The 25,996-nt window shown below is 37.4% G+C and overlaps 1 protein-coding gene across 7 annotated transcripts in view; it reads left to right on the top strand.

The window, feature by feature from the left end:
• The window catches only part of NCKAP5 (NCK associated protein 5), a 417,071-nt gene that overhangs the window by 282,085 nt on the left and 108,990 nt on the right, over positions 1-25,996 (top strand). For 6 of the 7 annotated variants that reach the window (XM_083865018.1, XM_083865017.1, XM_083865019.1 and 3 more), the window contains 2 exons: positions 4,208-4,298; positions 18,264-18,413. In XM_083865018.1, the coding sequence (XP_083721144.1) occupies positions 4,208-4,298; positions 18,264-18,413 (241 nt within the window). The remainder of the gene's footprint in view (positions 1-4,207; positions 4,299-18,263; positions 18,414-25,996) is intronic. The other variant, XM_083865020.1, reaches the window with a different exon arrangement.

Below are 25,996 nucleotides of genomic sequence, written 5' to 3'. Positions count from 1 at the left end.
AGGAATGATTTAGGAGGAATAGCAGCAAGAACCTGTGGATTATAAATTCAAGTCCTCAGCTCTTGACCATGATGTGTAATTAATTTTGTAAATGAATCAATTGTGGCTTAAAACTGTTTGTATTTCTCATCCTGTTACTCTGCATGGTAGGCTGGTTCAGAGTTTCACTTTTTCAATGATTAAAAACATCCTAATTCCAGCCTAAATGTATTTCTAACCACGAAATGCAACTTGTTTTGTCAATCATCTACCTTAGGTTGATGTACTTTTCTTTCACACTTTACTTTTTCTCACTGATTCTCTTGTGTAAGTCATACCTGGCCACTTAAACCCTTGGTCTCTTAAATTTAGCAAGTTATTTACTCTATTCTTGTGGCACAGGCTGTCATTTCAACAGCTTCAGAGCAATCCCTTTTGTGGAATCCTCTCTGGATGAGCCACTCCTGAACACTTGTGACTGTAATTGTAAATATCTTCCAGATGGAATCTTGACAGTGCTTTCTACAGTAGCATTAATATTTTATGTTCCTTAAATTCTTATATTTCGAGAACAGATTCTGGTTTCTGAATGCCTCATTTCTTCTTCTGTTTTGGGCTTTGAGAAATTTATCCTTAGGTTAGGACTGGTGAAGGTCTGTTCTCCTACACTAAACCAGCATTTTGTCAGGAAACGTAAGGAGCTTGTGTTGAACATGGTTTTCCTTTATTTTTCCCCTAAAAAAAAGAAAACAACCTAGATTTATTAAAAAATAGAAGTTGAAAGGAACACTTGAGTTTTAAGAAAATGACAATTTTCCATTCAAATGACAGACGCAACAGAAGATTTAATGGCACTGTGTGAGATGCTTCAGATGAATAGGCAGTAAATAAAATACAAAGAGAGAGGAAAATAAATATTCTTAAATAGTGCTTGAAGAATGTAGACTCAGAAGTGATGAGCTTTAGAGACTGATTTTTCAGATTTTAACAGCTTGCTGGTTACATAAGATACAGAGAATCCTTGGCAAACAGTCCAGCAAGAAGGCAGAATGCACGTGTGGGGATAACTATCCTAAAAATAATCTGGAAGTGCTGGATGTTGGATTGGGTCCAGCTGAGATATTAGAACCAAAACCAAGAGCAGATAACCTTTTGTGGTTACCAGAAGGGGGAAAAATATAGGTCAATGTATAGAAAATAGCCTTTCATAAAGCTCATAATTTTTCTGCCTTACTTCCAAAATTTTTATACCCTTTGGTGGCCTTGTTCAGGGAGCAAAACATGGGATCCCAAGCTAAATTTATAGAGGCTCCATTATTTTTGTGTTCTTTAAATAGGGTTTGTAGTAAATTGCTCTGGCATGTGCTGTCACTGTGGAGGGTTTTATAGATCATAAGATAACAATTGCTTTTCAATTAAGGTGCCATTATTTCATGCATCAAAAACTCATTCATAAGAAACAAGTCTCGATTATCCTCCTGTACCACATTTGGTCCTAAAAATGGACAAGTGGGGATGTGAGTGAAGAAGCAGCAGCTCACAAACTGCAAGAGCACTGGCCAGCAGAGCTTTGTAGTGAATTTGATTGTAAGCATAATTCACCTCCCTGATTGTCAGAACCTGGTTCTCTCTTCTTTTTCAGATATTCCATGGGTACCCAAAGCTTGTAAGATCCTCCCTGGGCTGGTTTGATAGTGATGTGAACACACAGCCTGTTATGTCTGTGGTTCAACTTAGTAGCTGTCAGCTCTTACAGACTTTTATAGTAGCTGCAAACAGCAAAACCACAGAAGTCTCAACTGTCTTTTTGTCTTTTTTTACTGAGCTTTTTGTCATGTTGGAAAAATTTCCCTATTGCTGAGAAATCTGGGTGCTGATGGAAGGTGTTTCTGATTGCCACAAGGAGATGGTGCTCACCTGTCCCTATAAGGCTCTTCAACAAGATGGGCCTGTGGTCCAAAATAGATTATCTGAGTTTGATTGAAGATTAAAGGACCTATTGAATTTAAGAATTCGTAACTTTCCTGAGCTGGTTTAAGTGATCATAGTAATATGCAACTAGACTTTATTTTCATTAATACTCTTAGGTCTAAATTGCAAAACTGTGATTTAGTGCTGGTTGAATCTATTCTTTCTCCCATTTTTGTTTGTTTATTAATTTGGAAGAATGTTGTAGAGGACTGGCACTGGAACTGCATTTGCGTAGATAAACACAATAATTAAGAATGCTATTACACCATTAATTTAAAAATGAGATGGTGGGCATGTTAAGAAATTAAATCTTTCAGTGAGGAATGTGCAGGAATTTATGGTGCAAACTGAAATGATTTGTTCTTTCATGTAAAAGGCATCTGATTAAGGTCAGCCTATGAGCAGAAATGGTTCCAATCTGCAACTGAAAAACTGCACCACTGTCTGCACTAGAGATTAGAGCTGGCTTGGTTTTGTGCACATTTGGTCAACAGATGGTCAAACTATTCTGTGGGCATTCTGGCAGTGTAGAAGTCTGCACATCAATGACAAAAAGACATCACAGGAATAAGTAGAATGTCAGTGTTCATCTCAGTAGAATGAACACCCAGTGTCAGCTTTTTGAAAAGTAGAGTAGTGGGCTGACTTCAAAGGAGAGAACCTGGAATAACATCACATTGGTGTTAAATTTGCCAATGCCATTCATTCTGATAAGACTGAAAGGACAGAAAGACTATGAGGCTTATATAAAAGATAAAGCTATTGGCCTTTGGCCAGAGCAGTTAGCTAGTATTTTCTGTCTCACTGGATTGTTACCTTAGAAATAAACAAATATAAAAAAGATATGCTGTGAATAATTCTTCTGCTCAATTTCATTTGGAAAGAACACTACACAAAAGTCATGTTTCTCTAAACACAGCAGAAATAAACAACAGCAGGCAGTTCCTGGTCTGATATGCCCAGGAATACTGGCATGTTCTTCAAGGTCACTGTTTTAATATACAGTGTATCTGGCAGTAGGATTTAAGGTATTCCTTTCTCTCTCCTGCTTTTGCATCACCCTTATGTCTGTGCCGCAGCAGTTTTCCCTTCTCCAGCCCCTATTCCATCTGGGCTGTTTTTCCAATTGTCTCAAGGGGCTGAGACTGCTTGGAAGGAAAAGAGTGGAAAATTTGAAAGAGAGAGAGAAACTTGCAGCACGTCTGAAGGAGAGGCTATACAGGGGTGTGAGAATCTATGCAGGACATGGGGAGTAGGGAGAAGTGTGAGGACCTTTGGCTGGAATTGTCACTCACCATTTTCTGTTGTGAAATCCAGTGTCTTTGTTGTTGTGTCCATCACTGCTCCTCTGGTTTTGATCCTTTTCCTGCTCTTACCCATGGCTGAAACCAGCCCTACTCCCAGACCCACTATTTGTGGTCAGCCTCAGTGACATCTCCTCAACCCATGGGATTTAATTTCTGATCCACCTTGAATGGCACCAGCATTTCATAGGTGACTTCCCTTTTTCCTGTTGTGGGAAGGAGCAGATCTCCTGATTCTGAGCAGGCTCCATGCAGCAGAGTTAGTGTTACTATCAGTTTATCATTCTTGATGAACATGTGTAGATCAAAGAGGACTTTTGATGGTGCCTATTAACAACTTGTAAAATGAAGGTGCAGACCTTCCTCCTTCAACTGATGGAGCTGAAGTTGATTGGATTGTCCTGAGATGGCTGGAGCCTTCCCTTGCTTTTTACAGCTGTTTGAAAGGGCAGAGAAGGGTGAATGTGTTCAGCAGCTGTGCCCCAATGAACCAAGGCAGTGGCACAGAGAGCACCCATAACACAGCCAGTGAATACCAGCCATGGACAGCCTGTCTGAGCTGCACAAACCTCACTGTTGGCTCACGACACAGCTGTGTGAGGGGTCTTTAATCTGACTGCTCCTAAATGGCAATAATCTTATCGTGGTGTTGTTTGCACTGTTAACAAGGTGATGTCTTTTGCACACATTTGGTTTTAGTTTTTTGTAATGGAGCTCCGGTAGGATTTAAACAATACAACTAATTACTGTGCATATTCAAAAGATAAAAGAGTGCCCTTAATGTGTTATTCATAACATGGAGCATGAGAACATTATAAGGCTAGGATTGTCTTTAAATATTAATTTCGTGGTAGCCATGGATGCATTAGGCTCTTGTAAAGAACAAAAACACTGAATGCAACTCTTAAATTTTTTCCATGCAGTTGACTTTTATAAATATTTTTATTCTCTAGAATGGAGGAGACAGTGAGAAATCTGCTACAGAGCCAAGGATCTCCAGGCCAGCATGGAGAAGGAACTGTCAATATCATGAAGGTATATCAGGTATTAGTGACTTATTACCTGTTTTCTTCTGATAGAAAAGTTTTTTAAAACAAAAATCCCACTACGGAGATAAATGTGTCTGGCATTGTTTCCTCTATTTCTTTATTAATTATGAATAGTTGTAAGTGGTAGTTGGTTCCACCTACATTTTCCCAGGTGTTCTCTCAGCAGAGTTTAAGGTTTTTCATTTTTATTGTCCTTGTGTTATCTGCTGTTGTTGCTCCACATAGTCCAAAGAAACTAGTTTTTAAGCCTTTATTAAAGTACTTAATATTTTAAGTCGTATTTTCCAGCATCTCTAGTAAACATAGGTGTTTTTGATAACTTGACCTTCAGATTGTGATGGATAATTTTACCACTCATGTTTTTATTGGGTGTGAGGATCCCTATCAAGCTTCACAGTTTCCCATCTCTGCTTGTAGCAGGTGCATTTTATCACCCTCACCAGGGGTAGAGAGAGAATCTCTCAGGACAGAATTTAGGAGAGGAAGATTTTAGAAGTTTTTCAAAGGGAACCAGGTCTGTTTATAAGACAGAAGAGTTTTATAGTTTCTTAAGGGACTGTTGCATTCTGGGAACAGTGAACCTATGGTGGTGGAAAACCTTTTAATTTAAGAGTCTGGAAACAAGAATGAGTTACATCTCAGTTGATGAAATATCAGGCACATGAGTTCTTTAAAATACCACTTAATGAAGTCAATCCTGTACTGTATCTTTTTCAACAGAATACACATTCTTATTACATACTGAAATTGTATATTAAAGTCTATGCCAAGTAGTGATCCATCAGATAAAACACTTTTCAAAAGTTTAGGTTATATTAATTCATTCTTACAGCTGATGGATAAAAAATTCAGCAGTATAGCTAAACAAAAATGTATATTAAAGAGTATTTATCACTGTAATTAAATTTTCATTTTAAGCTTGGGTTGTAGAGAAAGGAATAATTTCGTTTAACCTTTCATAAAATCAAATTTTCTTGTTAAAATGATAGCTTGTAAAATTTAATTTCAGGACAAATTAAATTTTTTGTTGAAGTTATAATAGAACATCGTTCTTTAGAAACTGGTGACAAAGGCATCTCTATCTTATCTTTCTGGGGTGCAAAATTGAAACTCAGTTCCCTTCTTTTATTTCAGGGTTTAAATCCGTATATGTCCTTCTCAATCCTGCCACTATACAGTGGTTGTTCTGAAGTGGGCTTGATGTCAGTCTCTCCTTAAGGTGAATTGTCTGATCCTAACAGACATCTGGAATGATTTTATTTTCCTCTTTTCTCTGTGCTCTCTTACCATGGAAACCCCAGTAAGGTGGTAGCACAATTAGGTTTCAGCTTCTTTGGTTTTGCACTCTCAAGAAGAAAAGCAAAAAAAATACTTCAGTTTTGTTTCATAGAACTGAGCGTTTAGGAGTTCTTTATTTTTCTTTTGGGAACTAAACTGGAAAAAATTAGCTGTGTGGTCTTTGAAATTTGAGATTTTGTGTGCCGCTTTCCTAGAGGGGAGATAAAGTATCATTCCAATTTCAGTGCTTGTTTATTTCTGCATAGTTTTTTCACTCTCTTTTATTTGTTTCTTAATTTTTGAAAAAAGAGAGGATTTGTGTATGGTCTTGGGTTTTCTTCTCCTTGTGGGCCACACTGATACAGACATTTGTTGTCTCCTGCCAGGCAGGAGAGTGGGCACCGTGGTGTGTTTTGTGTAATATTGCCTGGGTTTATTTCTGACCAGGAAAAGAACAAGGCTGTTCTGCCCAGTTATTGATGTGAGAACAGTTCTTCATTTTCCTTCAGCTCTAGCAAACAGCCCCCTCTACTCAGCAAACCAACCCTTCTTGTTCCTTCTCTCTGTTTGAATTTGATGGGTGGTACTCTGGGCAAATCCCTCAAACTGGAGCTTTGCTTTCTTTCAGAGTGAAGCTGTTTCTGTCCCAGGGCCTTAAAACACCCATATCCCTGTGTCTCTGAGATTATTTTAATGCATAACAGCTTCCTTCCCTTCCTGTTGTCTTCTTGTTCCTGGGAACATTTTCACTCATGGTATCACTCGGGTTGTTTTTTGGCCATTTTCATTTCTTGTAGATTGCCGGTATGCAATCTTCTTTGCTTATGCTTTTCCTCTCTTAATCCATGACTCAGAATGGATTTTCCTGTCCTGGAGGAATAGCTGGGCTGCTGCATCATACACCAGTCTGTGGCTGGTAAAACACGTCAGAAATACAGAATATTTGTGTTCTGTTGTGAACGTTGGGGTTTTTTTTTTCTGAGTGTTTCTTTGAGTCATTCATCCTCAAATCCCTTTTGTTCACTTTTATGACACATGTGAAAAAATGGCACTTTTTTCTGAAAAATTTCAGTGAATGGCCTCATTCCTATGCCTTGGGATGGTTCCCTGCCATATAGGTCAGACAGAGATGGGCTCACTCAGTGTGTGCTTGGTACCCAGTTACTGTGTGAGTACTGAGCAGTGACTGCATGTCACAGTCACAGTCACACCTGAAAGGCTCCTCAAAACAGGTACTTGGCAAAGAATCTCTGGTCTGAAATGTTTACAAAGCATTTTAACATTGGAAAACATATTAATGAGGCTTTCTATGAATCATTAATATGTTACTGAAACCAGCTGTGTGGAAATCATGGAAGAACATACCACTTAAATAGATGATGAATCTTAAATAAGTGCTGTGTCTAAATTCAGCAAGACACATCAATATTGCAACAAAGACATTTCATTTGTATTCCTCCAAATGTACTCAGGAGTTTTTTTGATATATTTGTAAGCATAATTCACAAATAGGAATAAAACCTAAATGTAAAACCTAGCTAATGTTCCTTAAAAACACTGAATGTAAAACCCAGGTAATGGTCCTTAAAAACACTGATGTATTCAGGTTTTTGGGAACATGATAACCATATTATCAACCTTATTTTGTGAAGGAAGTATAAATGAAATTCTATATGTTATATTCATAGAATATGAAATTCTATATGTTATATTCATACAGAAACCTTATTGAATGTATAACCACTAACAGTGTTCTGAAAGCCATCTTCTACATTCAGTTACCTTACAGGACATGTTCTGAATCTCTCATTTTCTCTGTGATCAGTGTGATATGATCAAAACTCTCTGATCAGCTGGTCCAGTACAGTAAGGGATTTTAGTGCAGATTCACAAAACTCTGTATTTCATAACGAATGGGGACAAATGAGGTGATTTCCAGTGTGACTTATCAACGTATGTCCCATATGCTCTGACACAGTGGTGATGTAGTTTTAGTGTGCGAAGTTTGTTGAAGTAAATATCTGAATAGTCCTAAAAGATAACTCTGCACAATAAATGCTTTTGATCTATTGAACATTGTCTATATATATATTTTTTTAATAAATCTTAGTTATTGTTCTGGGATGTATGAAATTGAGTTCTTATTATAATACCAATATGCCTGACTCCAGAATAAATATTCTTGCTAGTGAACTTTAAATGTTTCATAGTGATAATGTTCAGAAGGTGGAGTCTAAAGCTTGCAGTGTTACTGCAATATTTTGTTAGGTCTTGCCAGTACTCTTACTTAAAGCAAAATATTCTAACTCTTTCCAGAGAGCTAGATGCCCTATGGGATTTTAATTTGCTGGACTTAGAGATGAGTTATGTGATTTCTTTTTAGGTAAATGAATTAAGAAGCAGGACTGTAAATAAAATTCTCTTTTGTTATCATTTTACATAATAATAAAGGGAAAATTTATAATGAAAGCTTGCATAAATATAGATAAGAATGCATGTTATTTGAATAGCCTTAACCATCATATTTCTTTCTTTAAAGTTTATTTGACTAAAAGACTCTAGTATGTATTAGCTTCATGGTGTTTCCAGGAGACATTGACCACCTGAAAATAATATCATGAAAGGCAGAACCAGGAGTTCATGTATTCCCCAGAAATCATTGTGTGCAGTTCTTCAACTCCAGACTTTAAAGCAAGTACTCCACAGATTTCCTTCCTGAGTTTGCCCTTGAGATTTGGATATCAAAAAACTTTCCTGTTTGATCACAATGCTGGATACTCAAAGGTCTTACCTGATTACAGATCACTCAAAGATTTTAAGGGGTTTTTAACTAATTTTGACTTTATGTCATTGTACAGTGATCGAAGTAGATAAGAAAGAATTTGTTGTAAGGTCACAATTTATTATAGTTCTGAAATTGTCCACCTGAGGACACTAAAGCTCAGGATAGACATGGTACAGTCACATTGGGGAGTAAAAACATACACAAGTGATGATAGGCACATTTCAGGTGGCACTGTTGGCCACATCAACCCAATTTTTTGTCTGCATGCTTTTGTGTTACTCAAATGTGGAACAGTTGTTGTGGCTGTCACTTCTTATTTGCACAGCCGTTGGTGTCAACAACTCTTTCATGAGAAGAAAAACTGTAACTATTGGCAATATAATTTTATCTTAACACAAAATTATACCAGCTTATTGTTCAGGCCATTGATAAGTAACATTTTATAGATGGGGCATGGCCATGAATTCAAAAAAAGGCACTAGCTGAATTCCCTAGCTAAAATCCACAAAGGATTTTTAAGGCTGACTTCTATTGCAGAAAGAGAAGATATATCCTTAAACATCTGTCTCTGGAGTGGAAGCGCCCACAGGGGACTGTGTGAACCAAGCCTCCTAAGCTACTAAGGAGTACATTACTAGGCAAATATTAGCAGATTTGTGTCTCACAGAGAAGGGCAGAGAGGAGCCATCCGTACTCTTGGGAGCTCCACTGGAAATCCTGGGCTGTCAAGGACACAAGCATTTGCTGTTGGGCTGCTTTTCCGTGCAGAGAAATCCAGGGCTAGCTCAGTAACAATTAAGCCTTATGGCTTTTTGTAGATTTCCACCGCTATGCAAAGATTTTGATAAATATTTAACAAAAATGAGATGGATTCTCTACCCCCACAAGAGGGTGATGGTGCTTCTGGGACACTGTTCAGAATTTAGTTTTGTTGCAAAGAGTTTTCCCTTTCTGGTTGTTTGTGATACTGAAGCACAGCAATGGAGTTGTGTTTAACACAGCAAAGTCTCATAAGTGAAATGTGCCATTTGTGTGCCTGTTTGTTAGGAAAAAAAAGCTGTTCTTTCCTTCCCAGAATCATGGAGTGACAATATCTTTTGTTTTGGAAGGGACCTTAAAGATCATCTCATTTCAACCCCCTGCATTGGGCAGGGACACCTTCCACTATCCCAGATTGCTCCAAGGCCTGTCCATCCTGGCCTTGGCCACATCTCAAAACAAAGAACTAGCAAATAAAAGAGAAAGCAAGACAAGGATGTCCTGTATTTATACAAGAATTATCCACGTATTTGATTCTATCAGTCACCCACAGTTTTTGCCTGACTGACCATCTTTCTTCCATCAGGGGTTTGCTTTGAGAATGTAATGGCAGTCCTTGAAGAACTAAAGTTGCAGAAGGATAGATGAGGTCTGCAGATATAGATCTACATTTTCACAGTGTACAAGTGCCACTGTACTACCACTTCAATCCATTACACATCCTCTAGATATCTACAGGATCAGGAGGCAAAGATTGACTGATTTGATGGTACTATATTGTGTTATACTGACTGTAATTCTAGTCTACATTTCCCTCTTCTATATAGTGTTTCTATCTTTTGCTGTATCTTTCTTCTGGTTCTAACTTTGGGAATGAATCCACAAAAGTCTCCCATTGCCTGAACTCAAATGCTTCAATTTCCCCAAACAAATGAATTTATATATGGTCAAGTGGATTGCTCTCTCCCTACTTCCCCATCTCCATGAAAGTTACGGTTCATTCTGCATTTTGAACATAATTTCCTTGGTATTTTCAAACTAGCTGAAAGCAATGCTAGTTATTAAATTTTAAAAAGTTGAAAAATATCTTAAATTTTGCTTGGTTGAAAAAAATCTAAAGTTTTGCTTATTTTCTGAGGGGAAAAGAGGGAGTTATGCTGAATTCACACTCATTCTCTCTTTGAAAATTACTTTAACAAAAGAATTCACTTAGCAGTACACCCGGAAATTTATTCTGGAAAGAAAGTGCTCTTCTGATCAGGAGAAGTTAAGAGAGTTAATCTGAATTACAATAACGTATTTGAAAAGTTGAAGTTTTGATCTAATCTGGAATGATTGTTCCTACCTTTCATTTTTGCATTAAGATGAATTCTGATCATCTTTCAGAAGTTTTCCTGACAAGTCTGGGAGACATGAAACTGTTCCCTGGCACTTAAAAAAAATTACCTGGTAATGGAATAATACATCAGGTTTTTTTCTTCTTAATCCCACAGGCAACTTCTTAGGTCAACTCCTGCAATTGTGCTTATGGTAAGAAGTAGTCATCAGTTAATGCACTGATCTCATTCCAAAATACTATGGAAGGAAAATTTACTTATTTCTAGCAACTTAAATCCAGAGTAATTTTATAAATTTTCTTTTGCCTTAATTGCTGTTACATAAAGTTTACTGAATTTGAATTTCAGAACAGTTTGGGTTATTTCTGCTTCAGTCAAAGGAGGAAGGTATTTTAATACTGTAGCTTTAGGCAAGTGCAGTTACTATAATACCTACAAACCCCTTCACAAAAGTTTAAATGCTGCATGTAGGTTTCCTGGAAGGAAAGATTATTACTTTAAGTATGGTACTATAATGAACCAGTTCCTAGGAGAATATCTGCATGAAAAATCACACTGAGTATTACTCTCCTATTACCTCATCTAGATATATGGAAAAGGAACAGCTTCTTAGAACAGTTCTTTTTTTTCCTGCTGGTAACTTTGCTAATCAATGTAAGTGAAGCTTTTCATTTAGAGAAGGAGCCAGGACTGTTCCAGTTCTGGTTCACAGTGAGCTCCTGCACATTGCTGTGCCACTGCTGTGCCCAAACCCTGCCCTGGCAGAGTCACCTGCAGAGTGGTCATTCTTTGATTCTGGCTCTGACAGTGCCAGAGGCAGCAGTGCTGTTGAGAATGGGAAAATCCATTCACTGAGGACAGGAGCTGGTGCTGGGCTGGGAACGTGGGGAGCAGAAATTCTGTCTCCTCTCACGGATCTGAGGACGGCACTCCATCCCCAAGTGCACTCGGAAGGTTTTCTGCTCTTGCGCTCCTTTCCGATCTGAACTTTTTCAAAAGAAATAATATGTTTGTGATGCATGGAAGGGCCAATAAAAGCATTATTGGGAAATTTATTAATGCTGCTGCAGAGCTGTTCAGCAGGGATGATAGCTTGTACTGGTGAGGAGTGTTCTGAGAGGAGAAAAATGCGGAGTACATTTAGATTGATACGCGGGTGGAGGGAAGCACATATCAGAAACATAAAGTATGTACTTGGTCCTCTTATCCATCACAAGTATTTAATCTAGGGAACGTTGCTGCTTGCTCTGCTTACTTGGTAAGTGAAATCCAGAGATGAAAAAGAAGAATCTAATATGTTTCTCTGACAAGGGTAATGTTAAATCATGAACAATTTGGGATGTTTCTGTAAACTTTGGTGATATGTTGCATTCCTTTGTTTTCCTTCAATTTTGGTCAGCTTGTTCTGAACAAAAGCTGTTAGCTAAACAAAAATATATTATTATTACACTTACTGATGTACTGTCCAAAGCAAAGCTATATTTTAGTCTCTCCTTCCACTGGGAGAAAAGAAAGCAAGAGAAAACAGCTGAATACACAGATAAAAGCAAGGAAAGTAAAACAGAAGTCATATTTGTAGCCTTATACTCAAAGATATTTTCAATTGCATATCATTTTAGTTGCATGTATTTTTTTTTCTATATTGTAACTTGTTTGCTCAGTTATGATTTGGTTTCTGGTTTTTTCAGGCCTGGGTTGTAGTGTTTAATTGGATTCCCATTAGGAAATAAAGAAAAAAATTTAAAGTTGCATATGGAAAAGACATAATCAGATCACAGAGATATCAATGATTACTCCTGTACTGAGAATTTTGAAGGACTCACTTCACATTAGACTTAACATTTGTGTCTTTTACATATCTCAAGTTTTACTAAATGAAATCAGTTATAAAGTGTATCAGAAGATACTGTGAATTTTCAAAGGCTGTATTTAGGAAAAAGAGGTCATGGTAAAGGAGAAAGAGGAGCAAGGTGACACTGAAAAACAAATTTAAATTTGTTGGAATGTTAAGTCTGTAGTGCTTGGAGCAATTTCTGCCTTTTTTCAGCTTGTGCAGTCAGACTGAGCTATTTGTGCATAGCTCGAGGCTGCTTCTTTAATGAAAGTACAAATAAACCCTCATCTACAGTTTTTATCTTCATCAACAGTCTAGAAACTCTCATTGCATAGTGCTCACAGTCAATAGTGTTGAACACTAGGAGGTCTGCAGTGGAAGCAGTGCTGAAAAGACATCATCTAAGAATGCATCAAGGCTGTGGAATGGTCTTGCAGGGAAAAGCCTCCACAATTTATAATACACTGCTGTGGTTTGCAGCTGGCAACCAAGCCCCACACCCCACTCCAGCAGGATGTGGAGAAGAGAATCAGGAGGGTAAAAGTGGGACAACTCATGGGTTGAGAAAAGAATAGTTTAGTAATTGAAATGTTATAACAAAACAACAGCAAATTGTAATGGAAAGGGAAATAACAGAGAGAAATAAACCCCAAGAAGACAAGTGATGCACATTTAAAGAACTGCTCACTCCCCACTGCCTGATGTCCAGCCTGTCCCTGAGCAGTGGACCCTGGCCAGCCTTCCCTCTCTGCCAGATGTTCTGGGACATCCCTTGGGTCACTTGGGGTCAGCTGTCCCTGCTGTGTCCCCTCCCAGCCCCTCGCTGATGGGGTGAGCAGCACAAAAGGCCTTGGGTCCATGTAGGCACTGCTCAGCAGTGAGGAAATTATCTTGGTGTTGTCAGCACTGTTTGCAGCACAAATCCAAAACACATAGCAGCTACTGTGAGAAAAAATAACTCTACCCCAGCCAAAAGCAGTGCAAACATAAACAATTTTGTGTATGGATCTGTAAATTGCAGTTTGGGTTTGGAGGGAAGAGTCTGCCTTGATTATAGAAAGAGTGTTAGAAGTGTAGTGTAGTACACTCAGATCACCAACTCAATCACTGAAATATAACTGTTCAGTAAATATCTTATTTAGAAGGTCCCGTGGAAGCTCTGGGCACACCACAGAAAGCACTAAATGTTTTGAAGTGCTGAGATATCAGCATAATTTGGGTTCTACATAGACTGGATTCTTGGATGCCTGTTACCACTGCCTCGCTATAAGAACAAATAATAACTACATTGTGAATATTTTTGATTTTTTTTCTCCTCAGTTAAGTGGTTATGAGCAATCATAAGCACTGTTTAATTATATATCCTACATGTATTTTATTCTTGGTGAATTAATGTGTGATTAAAGTGTGGTTTTGGAAAATTGCAGGCATGACTCTAAGAAGAATTGGAATTTGTTACCATTGTAAAACCTTTGTCTCTAATAAATTTCAGAAGTTGAAGAATTAATAGGAATTCAGAAAAGAAGATCCCACTCAGGCATCATAATCTGACACTCAAAATTGAAATAGAGAACTTTTGTATCTGATCCTTACTGCATTCCATCTGAGAAACTTCACTTCTCTGAAGGACTTGTGTTTATCACATGAAAATGATCTTTACCTTCTACAAGCAAAGATGTCATCTCTAATTATTACTTATCACATTCCAGACAAGCAATTCATATAATACAACACTCATTGGAAAAATCAACACTTCAAAGATGTTGATCTTTTTTAGTTCTTGTTTGGTTCAATCAGATTTTTGTCACATGTGCTTATGAAAGAGTGCTTGTTTATAATCAGTACTCTATATCCCAGGTCCTGTTATATCAGGACCTGGGATATGCTGTATATGTTATATGTCATGTTGTATTACTATAGCCACTTGTCCAGTGCCTGATCATAGTTTTCACTGTAAAAAAAAAACAAAAAAAACCAAAAAAACCCAACAAAAAAACAAACAAACAAAAAAAAACAACAACAAAAAACTAGAATATTCTTTGCCACCATTTTTTTTTTTTTCTTTCTGTCTTCTAACATTTTCTGTTCTTGGTTCAAAATTTTATAGCTGCAAATTGAAATATTTTAAAGTTAGCTCTCTTTTTTTCCTCTCCTTTTCCATGTGTGTATGTGTGCAGTGTCCTTCCTGCAAAGCATCTTAGAAAGAAGAAAGGGCAAAGGACAAGCAACTGATGGTACTACCAATAAAGCTTCTGAAGTAACATAATTTCTGAAATAATAGTTAAGAAATAACTGGCTAAGTATCCCTTCAACACTTTTCTCTTCCTTGAAAAGGTGACAGTTCTTGGAGGAGGGACATCCCATGACTAATTTTTAGGGTTAGCAGCCTTTTACTTTTCTTGGGATGAAAAAAGAGGTAATTTCTGAAATAGGCAATTTGTTCTCTTATCTTTTGAAAGCTTCTCTATGATCTTTTCTATCACTATAGTTACTCCCTGTTTATCAACAGCGAAAACACTTTCCTGTTCAATATTCTGAAAGGTAGGTGGAAGAGAGGAGAGAAAATTGGCTTTGCATTCCACAAATTCCAGTCTATTATCATTCGCAATTTCAGGTGGATTTTCTGCTCTCCTAATTTATTGTTCTTACTTTATTTATTAGTGGAAAGAGGGAATATTACACTGCTCTTTCCTAGTTCAGCTAACTGAAATCCAGCTTTCTGATAAGTCTCAGTCAGGCCACTGCATTGTACAGCTTCATAGATCAATGTCTTTAGTGATTTATATCTTTCCATTGATCCTGGAGAGCTTGCCATTCCTGGGCTGCAGGGACTGTTTCCATCCCTTGTTTTCTATTGGCCACAGGGCCCGTGGTGTTTCATCAAAGGGTTCATCATCTGTGCACTGCTTGTTTGATTTATGGAGCAAACTGAATACTGAGAAATAATGGTCAGGGCAGGATGTCATTTACAATTTGCAAAATACTGTTGGTTTCAGAAGAGCAGTGACAGTTTAAACCAGCCTGAGAAGCTTACACAATGTGGGACTCGATTGTAAGTTTCTCATTAATTTCTGTGGGAACGAGTCTACACTGAGCAGCAAATCCTAGTTCCAGTAAGATTTGAATTTTTCATATTTTTATTGTCTCTTTGTTGACACAGAGCATTAGAGAAGTAGATGAGCCTTTACTGCAGAATTCTCATCAGGCTGCTGTGTTTGCATCCTTTCGTGGTACAGGGATGTCTCTTAAACTCATTGGTCTGGGGAGACCCAGTGCAGAGTTACTGCTTTTTTTTTCCCTTTTTTTTTCTTTTAATTTTTTTTAATAGCTGTTTTACTTCCAGAACACCATTTCCATCTGTAATCTTTTCCCAGAAATTAAACTGCACTGCTCAGCAGGACAGCACTTACTGGATTTTGGACCTGGGGAGGATTTTGTTGTTCAGTTTGAACACAGGCTGCCTCTGACTGTGCAGTAGGTGAGGCTTGAGCAGAGACTGCTCAGGAGTGGCAAAAGATGCTCTTTATTTGAGATAATGCAAGAAGTGTAGGACTCCAGGGAAAAAAGGAGTAAGTTGCTTTACCCCATTGTTTGCTACCTTCTTCATACTTGCTCCAGTGTTCTCTGTAGGATTTGACCAACATCCCACAGGAGATGCACATTTCCTCTGGCAGATCTCTGCCCCGTCCTTCCTTCCCTTTGATATTAACAGATTTTGCACACTCAAGAGGTTTCTGTCATTCCAAAAGCCTTTGTCATCCTCCCTCTTCAGGGACTTGACTTTTAGCACAAAGGGTGCTTTACAAACACCTTTTTGCTTTCTGGAGTGTGGGTTTTCCACTCCAGCCTCACTGGACATCACCCAGGTGGAACTGGTGAATGTGATGGGGCAGTGCCCTCTAGCACATGGCAGGTCTAAGCACATTTTCAAAGGTTAGAAGAGTTGTGCTCTGTTCTGCTCCTTTTCCATGGCTGAAATGCTGAAACTCATTTTTTCTCAATAGTAAACTACTTTTGGAACTATGTGGGCTGTACTGCACCAGGCAGGAAGTGTCATGATGTATTCAAGAGCATATCAGAGTAAAACAGGATGTGTGTTCCTGGTTATGTCACTAGTGTGCAAAGTTCATCTAATTTTGTAATTAGAAGATGAACAGTTACTTTTTATGTGGCTGGGATTTACTCTGTGAGAAGCTGCATTACTCCACTTTCTGTAATGAAATGTCGTAACCTGTGCTTTTTCTGCCTGTCCTTTGAAATTGCTGCTCTAAGTTTGTGCAGGAAAGGTGACCCTGTGCATGTTTATGTTTTCTTCTATTGTTAGCCACATCTGATTCATCTCACACTCCCTCCTAAAAATAATAGTTTGTATTTGAATTGCATCAGAGATATACCTTTGTCATTTCTTTCCCCTGAGTTCATTGAAGTGTTTTATCTCAATGCACTCCTTAGGGCAACTTGAAGCAAAAAATGGTTTAATGGCTCTTTTACAGATACTTGATTGTTTCATCAGTGAGTAGCAAGCACAAAAAAACAAAGCCCAAGTATTATATTTATGGTTCCTTTGTGATCAGGGCAACAGTAATGTTGGAAACCTGATGGAATGGCTCTTTGACATCTGTGTTTTGGGGCTCAGAATGAGATCTTTGCTTCATGGTTTGTGTAAGGGTGTTCAGTAATTAATATCATGTAAAACTAATTCTTGATTAAAATTTTAACATAGTAATAGCCAATTTCTAAGCTGGTTAATATTTTAAAAAGACATTGTTGTGAATGTGATCTAGACTGCTGATTTTTAATTCAGTTACCTATATGGGGTTTAGTTAACACCTTGCTGTTAACTCTGAAACAGTTGTATTTGCACAGTTATTCAAGCTGGATCAGTTCTTCATGAAAATGCACACTTTTGTGCTTAGAGTGTATGTAGTGTAGTAGTTATGGGGAAAACATCTCAGTTATGGGGTAACTCAAAGATCATGAATGTCTGAGCTTTTGTACATAATTATCAGAAAGGCACAAGAGGAGGACTAGATGCTCATTGGAGGAATTCTCTAGAATTGTTCTGACACACACAGTGTTTAATGTTGATTTATCTCACATTTTCCATTCTCAGTCTGCTCATGCGTTGTCAGACTGCATCTGCTCATGCAATTAGAGAAGGTGGTTTGCAAGGTAGAGCCTGTCCCTCCTGTGTTGTGCTCCCATGATGGTTCACTCTCGACATCTGTGGAGTGCTCTTTATTCCCCTTGTGCTTGCCTTGTCATTTTGGGCAATGTATTACATTGCCTGCTTATAGTCTTGGTGCTTTCTTTCTATATCTCACTCTCTCTGTGGACAGAGATCATGGACAGATAATTGGAGTTAGCAGGATTCACTGTTTGATCCTGTAATTTCTACAGACTCTGGTAAAAGTCAGCAGCCACCATCCACTCAGCAGCTGCAGCTGATAACAACTCAGGCTGACTGACTAGAAGGAGACTGGGGCACTTTGGAAAGTTTTGTTGTCAGTATTCTTCTGGTAGCAGCTTGATTCTCAGCCCATTATTTAAATAATTCCAGTATTAGCCCTAGATGAAGGAAAGTGAAATACATTAGGCATGAACATATGTTAGCTTTCCCTCAATAAACTGCTTTATCTCTCAGTGGCAAAGTGCTACCACTGAAAGCTGGCATGTTCAACGTTCATTGCAACTTTCAAACAAGAAAATGGAAGTTATTAAAGAAATGATGAGTTCCACTTTTCAAAAATGTGAAGTAAATGTGGCAGTTAAGTTGTGCATGCACTTGCAGAATTGGCATAGCAAGTGTCATAGGCCCTTCATGACTCCGCTTATTTAGTACTTTATTCATGTCACTAGCAACTTCCTCTGTCTTTTTCATTCATACACAAGAGAGAGTTGGAGCTATTTGCATAGTTAACTTCATTTGCACCTGTGAGTAATGACATTTTAAAAAAACCATTTCAGGAAAAGCTGTCAGAAGACAGTAGGAGATGTAAAGAAGGCATGGAAAAAATTCGCACGCTGGCAGATGAAGATTCAAGAAGTGAGAGCAGCAGCACCGAGGAGGAAAAGGAAAAAACAAAATTGCTCTTGGAGCGTTTGAAAGCTCTGGAGGTAAGAAGCACAACAGTTTCACACATAAAAGACCACCCTTCCCCCTGCCTCATTCATTTATTGGCACTGAATCACTCTGTAGTATTAATCTAATCTTTCACAGTTCACCTGATTTCTTGTTATGGGGTATTTTTTTTTTTTTACAATTCATTTACCAAGGATGAACAAGAAGCTTAAAACCACTAAAAGGATCCTTCTCTAATGCTGAGCATCACATATCTTTAAAAGGAACTTAATACATTATTTTAATTCCTTTGAGACCATTTAATAAGAAAAATTGGTTTTACTCGTTTTGTTTCAATTATTAATATTGCAAGACTAATATAGGTGGTTTAACAACTGTCATAAAACTAGTTTTGCTCCAGTGTAGTTTATTGCTCAGTTTTTAATTGCTGGACTGCTTGCTTGGGAGAGTTCAGGCCTCTTTACTGCCAGGCTGCAGAAAATCTATTTCCTTGTAGACCTCATGGAGAACTGCACACTCTACATTTTGAGTGCATTTCTGGAAAATTAGGATCTACAAAATACTGCACATTGTGGTAGCTTCTAACTAGGGGAAAAGTTTCAAAGTTTTCTGAGGCAGCCATGGACAAGGTGCAGGTAAAACTTTAACCACAATATGCATGGACTTACTTTGTGCTCCTTGACAGAAGTATGGGCTTCAATGTCTGTGAAAAAATAAGACTGCATATTTTAATCTAATTTTTAACTACTACAAAGTCATATTTTTCATCTTTCTGGTGTTTCCTCCCTTCTCTTCTGTTCAAGCATCTCTGTAGCATTATAGATATGGGCAAATGAATGCCTTAGAATGATCTGAGTGGCATTTTGCCTGGGTAGGGTGTTGGTAGACAACAGATTTATATATTTTTTTATAGATTTATACATTTTAGTTGAACTGTGAAGGCCCTTTTACATGATAATTTTTGGGTTGAGTTGTATTCCAATAGATTAAAACTCTGGGTTTGTGTTCTTGAGGACATTGTTAAAAGCAAAATTTGAACAGTTACAATCAATCCTGGTTGGATCTAAATACAGGATCTGAAATCTCAAAGGTGTAGGCAGTCTCTGCAATTTTACTTTAAAGGCTTAGACTGTAAAATAAACACATAATTAAATAACTGTAATATTAAATAACTCTAATTTTGCCCTGGGGAGAAAAAACACATGCTACTAAGTTTTTAAGACAGCAAAACTCTAAAAAAGAGTGCAGCTTAATATAGTCTTTCTTTATCTGTTGATGGAGAATGATTGTAGGTTCCTCGCGGTCTTTTATTTCCAAAAGGTGCATGATTTCTGTTTGCTTTGCCTCATCCTTAATCAGTCTGTGTGACATTTGCAGTTCTTTATGTCCTCAGTTGGGAGGAAGGTGTTCAATAATGTCAGAACCTTTATTAGCTGTGGCAAATGGCTCAGATATAAAATGTAGCACTAGGGACAGGCAGGACCTGGCTCAGGAAGGACAGTGGAGACCCCTCCTCACTGGTGTTGGTGTTGTGCAGTGGCTGGTTCAAAACCACATATTAGAGAATGCCAATAGTTCAAGGATTGATCTACATAAATAGTGTAAGGAGGTGTCGGAGTAGAAAGATGAACTCCAGGGCCAACATTAATTGTTATCCAATATAATCAAAATAAAGTGTTGTTAACTGTATGTTGTTTAACATTATGCGTTTTTGCTGTATTTTTCTCTTGAAGAAGATGAATTGTAGTGTCAAAGACTGTATGGTTTATTAATTAAGATACTTTTTTAAACTTATATGCAATTAGCTGTTCTAATTCTTTACTATTTTCAGACTAATTTTTCTAAATATTTTATTAGTCTAACTAGAAAAGAACAAAAAATTACTGTTTGTTAGTTTTTTTGTGCTGTGGGTGTCAGGATCTTTAATCTTACTTTACATGATTAGATGTTACTGAATAAATGAAATCAGAAAGGCTAATGAAGTGCTTACTAGAGTTGGTTCTCCATCTGTGCCCTCTGGAATCTGAACACTGCCTGTAAACAGAAGCTGTTAAAAGTAATAGTCAGAGTGTGTGACCTAATCCATTAATATAATTTCATTAATATCATCAGTGGTAAGAAAGCTTTTGATAAATTTTCCTATTATTTTGTTTGTTACTCAAGTGTAGCACATGAGAAGCTGGTGTGTTAGGGCATGGTAGAATTATTTCATCCTCTTCCTCCTCAGCTGTGCTCACTGGCCTGTTGCTTGGGTGAGCTTCTCTTAAAGTCTCTACAAAGGCACAGATATTATAAATTTACATATCTGACAGTGCACATCTAAGGAAAAGCCTGCACAAGTGGTGTGAAGTTTTTATTCTATAAAAAGTTAGATACAGCAGGTGTTTTTTGCTCTGGTTAATATCTTCTCTTGGATGCTCACATTAAAAGTTGAGTGAATCTGATCTAATTTTCCAGTGAATGAAGTACCAAAAGAGAAGGGCTTTCCACCAGCTCAGGGATAAATGGGTAGCTCCTCCAGATATGTGTGCAATATAACAGATTATTTAGTTTCTTTTGTTTGGAATGTGTGTATGGGAAAATAATTCCTTTTCCATACATAGAGCAAATTGTTTCTGCCCTTCCTGGACTACTGACGTGGTAGATGTGAAGTATGTGATGGTTTTCTTCAGGAGTTTCTGGGAATGGGAAAAAAATCTGTAGTCATCTTGGTCAGTTGGATCTGGAGCAGGAAATCTAAGAATGAGAAAAGGGGCAAGGCTTCATTTTCATAGAAAACTTTCTTTAAATGGCTTCCATATCATGGAAGTTGTATTTAAAATTTCTTTTTTCACTGTCAACTATATTGCCAAATAAATTTCAGTAATACCTTTTATGTTTCATTAACTACTATTTATCCTAGAAATTTTCTCACTGAACAATACAAATCACTATAATAAACTCTTTGTAGTCAGCCCAAGTGAAAGCTATCATATACTTTGATAAGAGATCTCTACACATATTCTCCCATTGCTCCTTTTGCCTATAATTTTTTTGCATCCTTTATCATTTAGAGCAGATTCTATTTCCACTCTGCTGACTGATAAATACCATACGTTTCTGATCAAATGGAACAGATGACAAATAAAAAACGGTTCACACCATCTTGTGTCCCATTTTACATGGTTGAAATTAATTGTGATTTCCTGGATATCAAGATTTCTTTGTGCCTTCAGCATTTTTAGTTGGCTGCTCTTGAAATGCCATTTAATTTACTTCAGTAGTTATGATCAAATGCCTTCTAACTCTTACAAAGAAAAAAAACCATTCTCTGATATCTTCGCTGTGTATTCAGAGTGCCGAAAAAATGAAATATTAATGAAATATGGTGAATAACATATGAACTTGTGGTGAAATTTCCTTTTTCTTAATTCTGCTTTCATCCCCAGAAAAATTGCCTTTTTTTTTTTTTTTTTAGTTGTAGCCAGACATATACGAAAAGTATAATTTATTCTGGACATGCATCAACCCCTGTACAGCAAGTCCAGATTTTTTTCACCATTTTCACAATTACAGTAAAACAATAATGTTACATTTCCAAAGTCATATACATACAAGTTGGAGGTTTTTCTCAAAGCCTTAATTTGCTCTCCTGGGTATGTTAGGTGTTATATAGATTTTCATTTCTAGATTGTCTACTGTTTCTTTTTTCCAGCAAGAACAATTTACACATTTACAGTCCACAGAGGAAAGCTTTAAGAATATTCTATATTAGACAAACAGTGTCTGTAAAGGCCTTAAGAGTGTCCCAAAGCTTTGTTATCCAATATGGAGCTATGGGTTGTCTGCCCCAATTTAGCCTCAAATGACTGAAATACAAGCACCAAGCACCTGCATAATTGCAAGTGATTTAAACTGATATTCGGCATTAATGTCAGTCTTAATCTAAACATGTCTGTAAAAGCTATAGTTACTTTGATTTTAAAAATTTAATCAATGATAAATACTGTGTCAGCTTTGAAGGCTTATTAAGTCTGTCATTTGCACAGACATTTATGCAGGGAGGGTAATTCAGTATGAATTAACTGTGGCTGACTATGAAATGTTCCAGCTCTTTTGGACGTCCTTCTTTGCAACTGCAGTAGTGTAACTTGCTTGGCAAGTATTTGCTTTTGGCTGCTCATGAAGGGACTGGGACAGTGCACAGCTAACACCTTGGTAAAACCACAGTGTTTGCATTCAAAATAAAATAAACAAAATAAAAATAAACGAAGAGAAGATTCCCCTGCTTTGCTGAGTGTCAGCTCCCCTATCTACAATGGGCACGAGTTCTTTTGGTCTCAACAAATCCTGATTGAGGGCTGCTCCCAACCTTGCCTTTTTCAGCAAACCACTAGGGTAGCATTAGATTGTGACCTTGAAGTTATTGAATGAAAAGCCTAATTCATGTGTGAAAATCTCATTGCATGCGGGTGAGTGAGACTCAATGAAAGTCTCAGTAAACTAAGCTGCAGTAGGAGCAGTATCTGCTGGGGTAGAATCACAAAACCACTCTGATTTTAATTAAAGAATTTTGCCCTCTTACCCTTTGCAGTTCATCATAGAAAGATGTGTTTTGTTTTAATAAATTGAGCTTTGGGAGAAAACTCACTCAGGATAATAAGCTAAATGTTCAAATATATTAGGGGAGTAATTTCCCTTGTATCATCACCATTAAACAAATGAGGAAGTGTGTCAAGTATTTCCGATATTATGTTTTTACTACTCTGCAGAGGAAGAAAGACATGATAGCAATGAACTATGAACTATAAAAAAGAAATATGAGAAGGCTAGGTAATTCCTCTGGGTAGATTGAGAAGATAACTTTAAATAGGATGATGCTGTTTTTTGGTGGGTTTTTTTTATTTTATTTTTATTTTCTCTTATTTATTTTTATTTAAATGATTTTCCATTTACTGCAATGTAAAAGGGTAAGAAAATTAGTATTTTCTTTTCCATGGAAAGAAACACACCATATGCAGAGGCGAAGAGCCTGAGTTTCTGAAAATATCTCTGAGGAAAGGCTTCTTGTTTATTGGAAGTCAGCTGATTCACTGGTGTACAGGAATGTGAATCACTTGACTTAGATGCATAGAAAAATTATGAAACTTTGAAATATTTTGTAGCAACATCCTAAAAATTTTGTAGCAACCAGTCTTGTTCCAGCCAATGTGTTTAATCTGATTCAGCCAGAAGCCTCTTAGCCCCATGCCTTGGCCATCCACAAAGCTAGATTCATTATGCTGATTTGTCACCAAAGACCAACCTACTTAATTCTAATTATTGGATTATTTTACTTCTAAATCTTTTCAGTAAGAGACTTTTATAATTAGTTTTATGAACCATGCCAAGAACTCTTTTGTTTTTTATAGCAGGGGATCAGACAATGAGGCAGGGAAAGTCTTATTTCCAAACTTACACAGTGCTTGATAATGCATCAGCATGGAATTGCATCACTGCTGTCAAAACCAGCCCAGTTTATTCCAGCTCTTTCTAGGTAACAGTGTTGGCAAACTGTTTCAGCTTTCCAATAACTGAGTGAATTTTAAACTAAAACTGAACAGGTAGTACCAAGCTGAATGTTTTCTATAACCTGTTGAGCTCATCTGCTGTAGGTCCTCAAGGCTCAGTTGGTGTTTGGAAAGCAAATCTCCTGGTTGGTATCAGTTTCTCCTTGCCTTTGTGCCCTGGAGTACTTTCCTCCTGCTGTCTGTCCCCACCTGCTCTGGCTGAAATCCTCAAGAGCACGTCCTTCCCAGATGTTTGTACCCCTCCTGCCACATCTTCCACCAGGGCTTTTCCAGCCATCCCACAAGTGTGTGAAGCTCCGTAGCTGGCACAGAGTTATCTGTTGGGATGTTACTGGAAATAATCTCCTCATGTGGGTGAGGACTAATGGAAACCTCTCCTGGGCAGACAGTTCAATTCAGTTAGGATGTGAGGAGTATTTATTTAGGAGAAGAGGATGTATTTCTTGCAGACACATAAAATATTTGTCTTTCTAGTTTTCTCTCTCCTTATATTTGGGTTTTTTTCTTTCCCTAAGTCAGTTGAAATTCATGGCAATTTCTCTTTTGGCATAGAAAAATCAAGATGATCTAGTAGGGATATATGACTTAACAAAAGGATTGTTGAAAATAGCTCTGCCTACTGGATGTAAGAAGAGCTGTTCAGATTTACTCTGTCATTGCTGTAACCATTTCCTGCTATCATTAGAGACAGACTTCTGATCCACTGTTCACCAAACAATCCCATCTCCTGAAACAGGAGAATACCTTGATAAAAGTAACTCTACATTAGGTCATTGTCTCCATGGTCCGAGAGGTATAGGGAAGGCCATGTTTATTTGCATTCTTCTCACTATTCAGTTCAACAAAAGTTTGAAATGCTTTCTAAAATCAACTGTAGTGCCTCCTGGGAATTTTAGTCTGAGTTACAAACAGTATTGTTTTCTTTTCTGATTGAGTCTAAGGGAAAATAAAAGAATATCTAATTGCATCTCCTGTGACACTCTATGGCAGTGGTTCAGAAGTTAAATGTTTTGGGTCACAACATGCAGAGCTTCTGAGGTTTTAACACATGTTGAAAAAGTAAAAACGTTCCAGATCAGCTCTCTGTTTTGTACTCTGAGATACCCACAAAGCAGTAATATATTGAAATAAGCTAATTCAACCAAGTGCTTTAACTCTTATGATTCCTGTTCTGCTGTGTCTTAAAACAACATTTAATTGTTTTCAGCCTGTCATTGTGTCATCCTCTGTCAACTGCTCGTGAATTTTGCTGCATATCAGAATTTTTCTCCTTTAGCCTGCTCGTGCAGTAAACAGGTTTTCATGAAAGTTACTTTCTAGCCTCAGTGCTCATCTTACACATCAGTGTATCCCAGTGAGGTACAAGGCACATAGGAAAGGAATGAGTAACTTCTGTTGTTCCTGATTTCTTCCTTCACAAGGCAAAATAAAATGCTCTTTTCCAGGGCAGTGAATCCAACATCTTGCAGGTGGGAGAAAATGCAATATATGCATATGTCTTAGATGCAATTTTTTTTACTTCACATTAATATTTTAGTCAGGGTACTGTTTATCATATCCTTTAGTTCACCTACGATGGTGATATTTTTTCCTCAGTTTTGTTGCATGCAGTTGTAAAACTTAGAGGTATACAGTAGAATCCTCAAGACAATATATTGGGATCTGGAAATTTTATTGAAACAAATGAGAACATAGATAAGCATTTAATGTTCATTTTACCATAGCTAAATGAAATTACTTTTTTTTTCTTTTTGTAAAAAACAAGTTATAAATTAATTTTTTTCCTAGGATTTTCCAAGTTCCAGCCCATAGGTTCTTTTCTTACAGCTCTACTTAGCTGGCTGACATAACAGTCTTTAAATAGTTCAGAATATTGAATATGGCCACAAGAATAATGATTTGGTGCCAGAAGGTCTGAGGAATAGGTGTAGTCAGTGAAGAAAAGGTAAGTCACAGAAGTCAAGGAAAATCATCTCGGTTTTATTAAACCTGTCAGATTTCCTCTATTGTAATGAATGTTAACTGTATTCTGCACACAGTCCTTGCTGGGCTGCAGTGGAGGAATCTGC

This window comes from Zosterops lateralis, assembly GCF_965231275.1.
Source record: "Zosterops lateralis genome assembly, chromosome: 7".
Lineage (NCBI taxonomy): Eukaryota > Metazoa > Chordata > Aves > Passeriformes > Zosteropidae > Zosterops > Zosterops lateralis.
The sequence above is the reverse complement of the archived record's forward strand: the minus strand, read 5'-3'. Positions and strand labels throughout refer to the sequence as shown.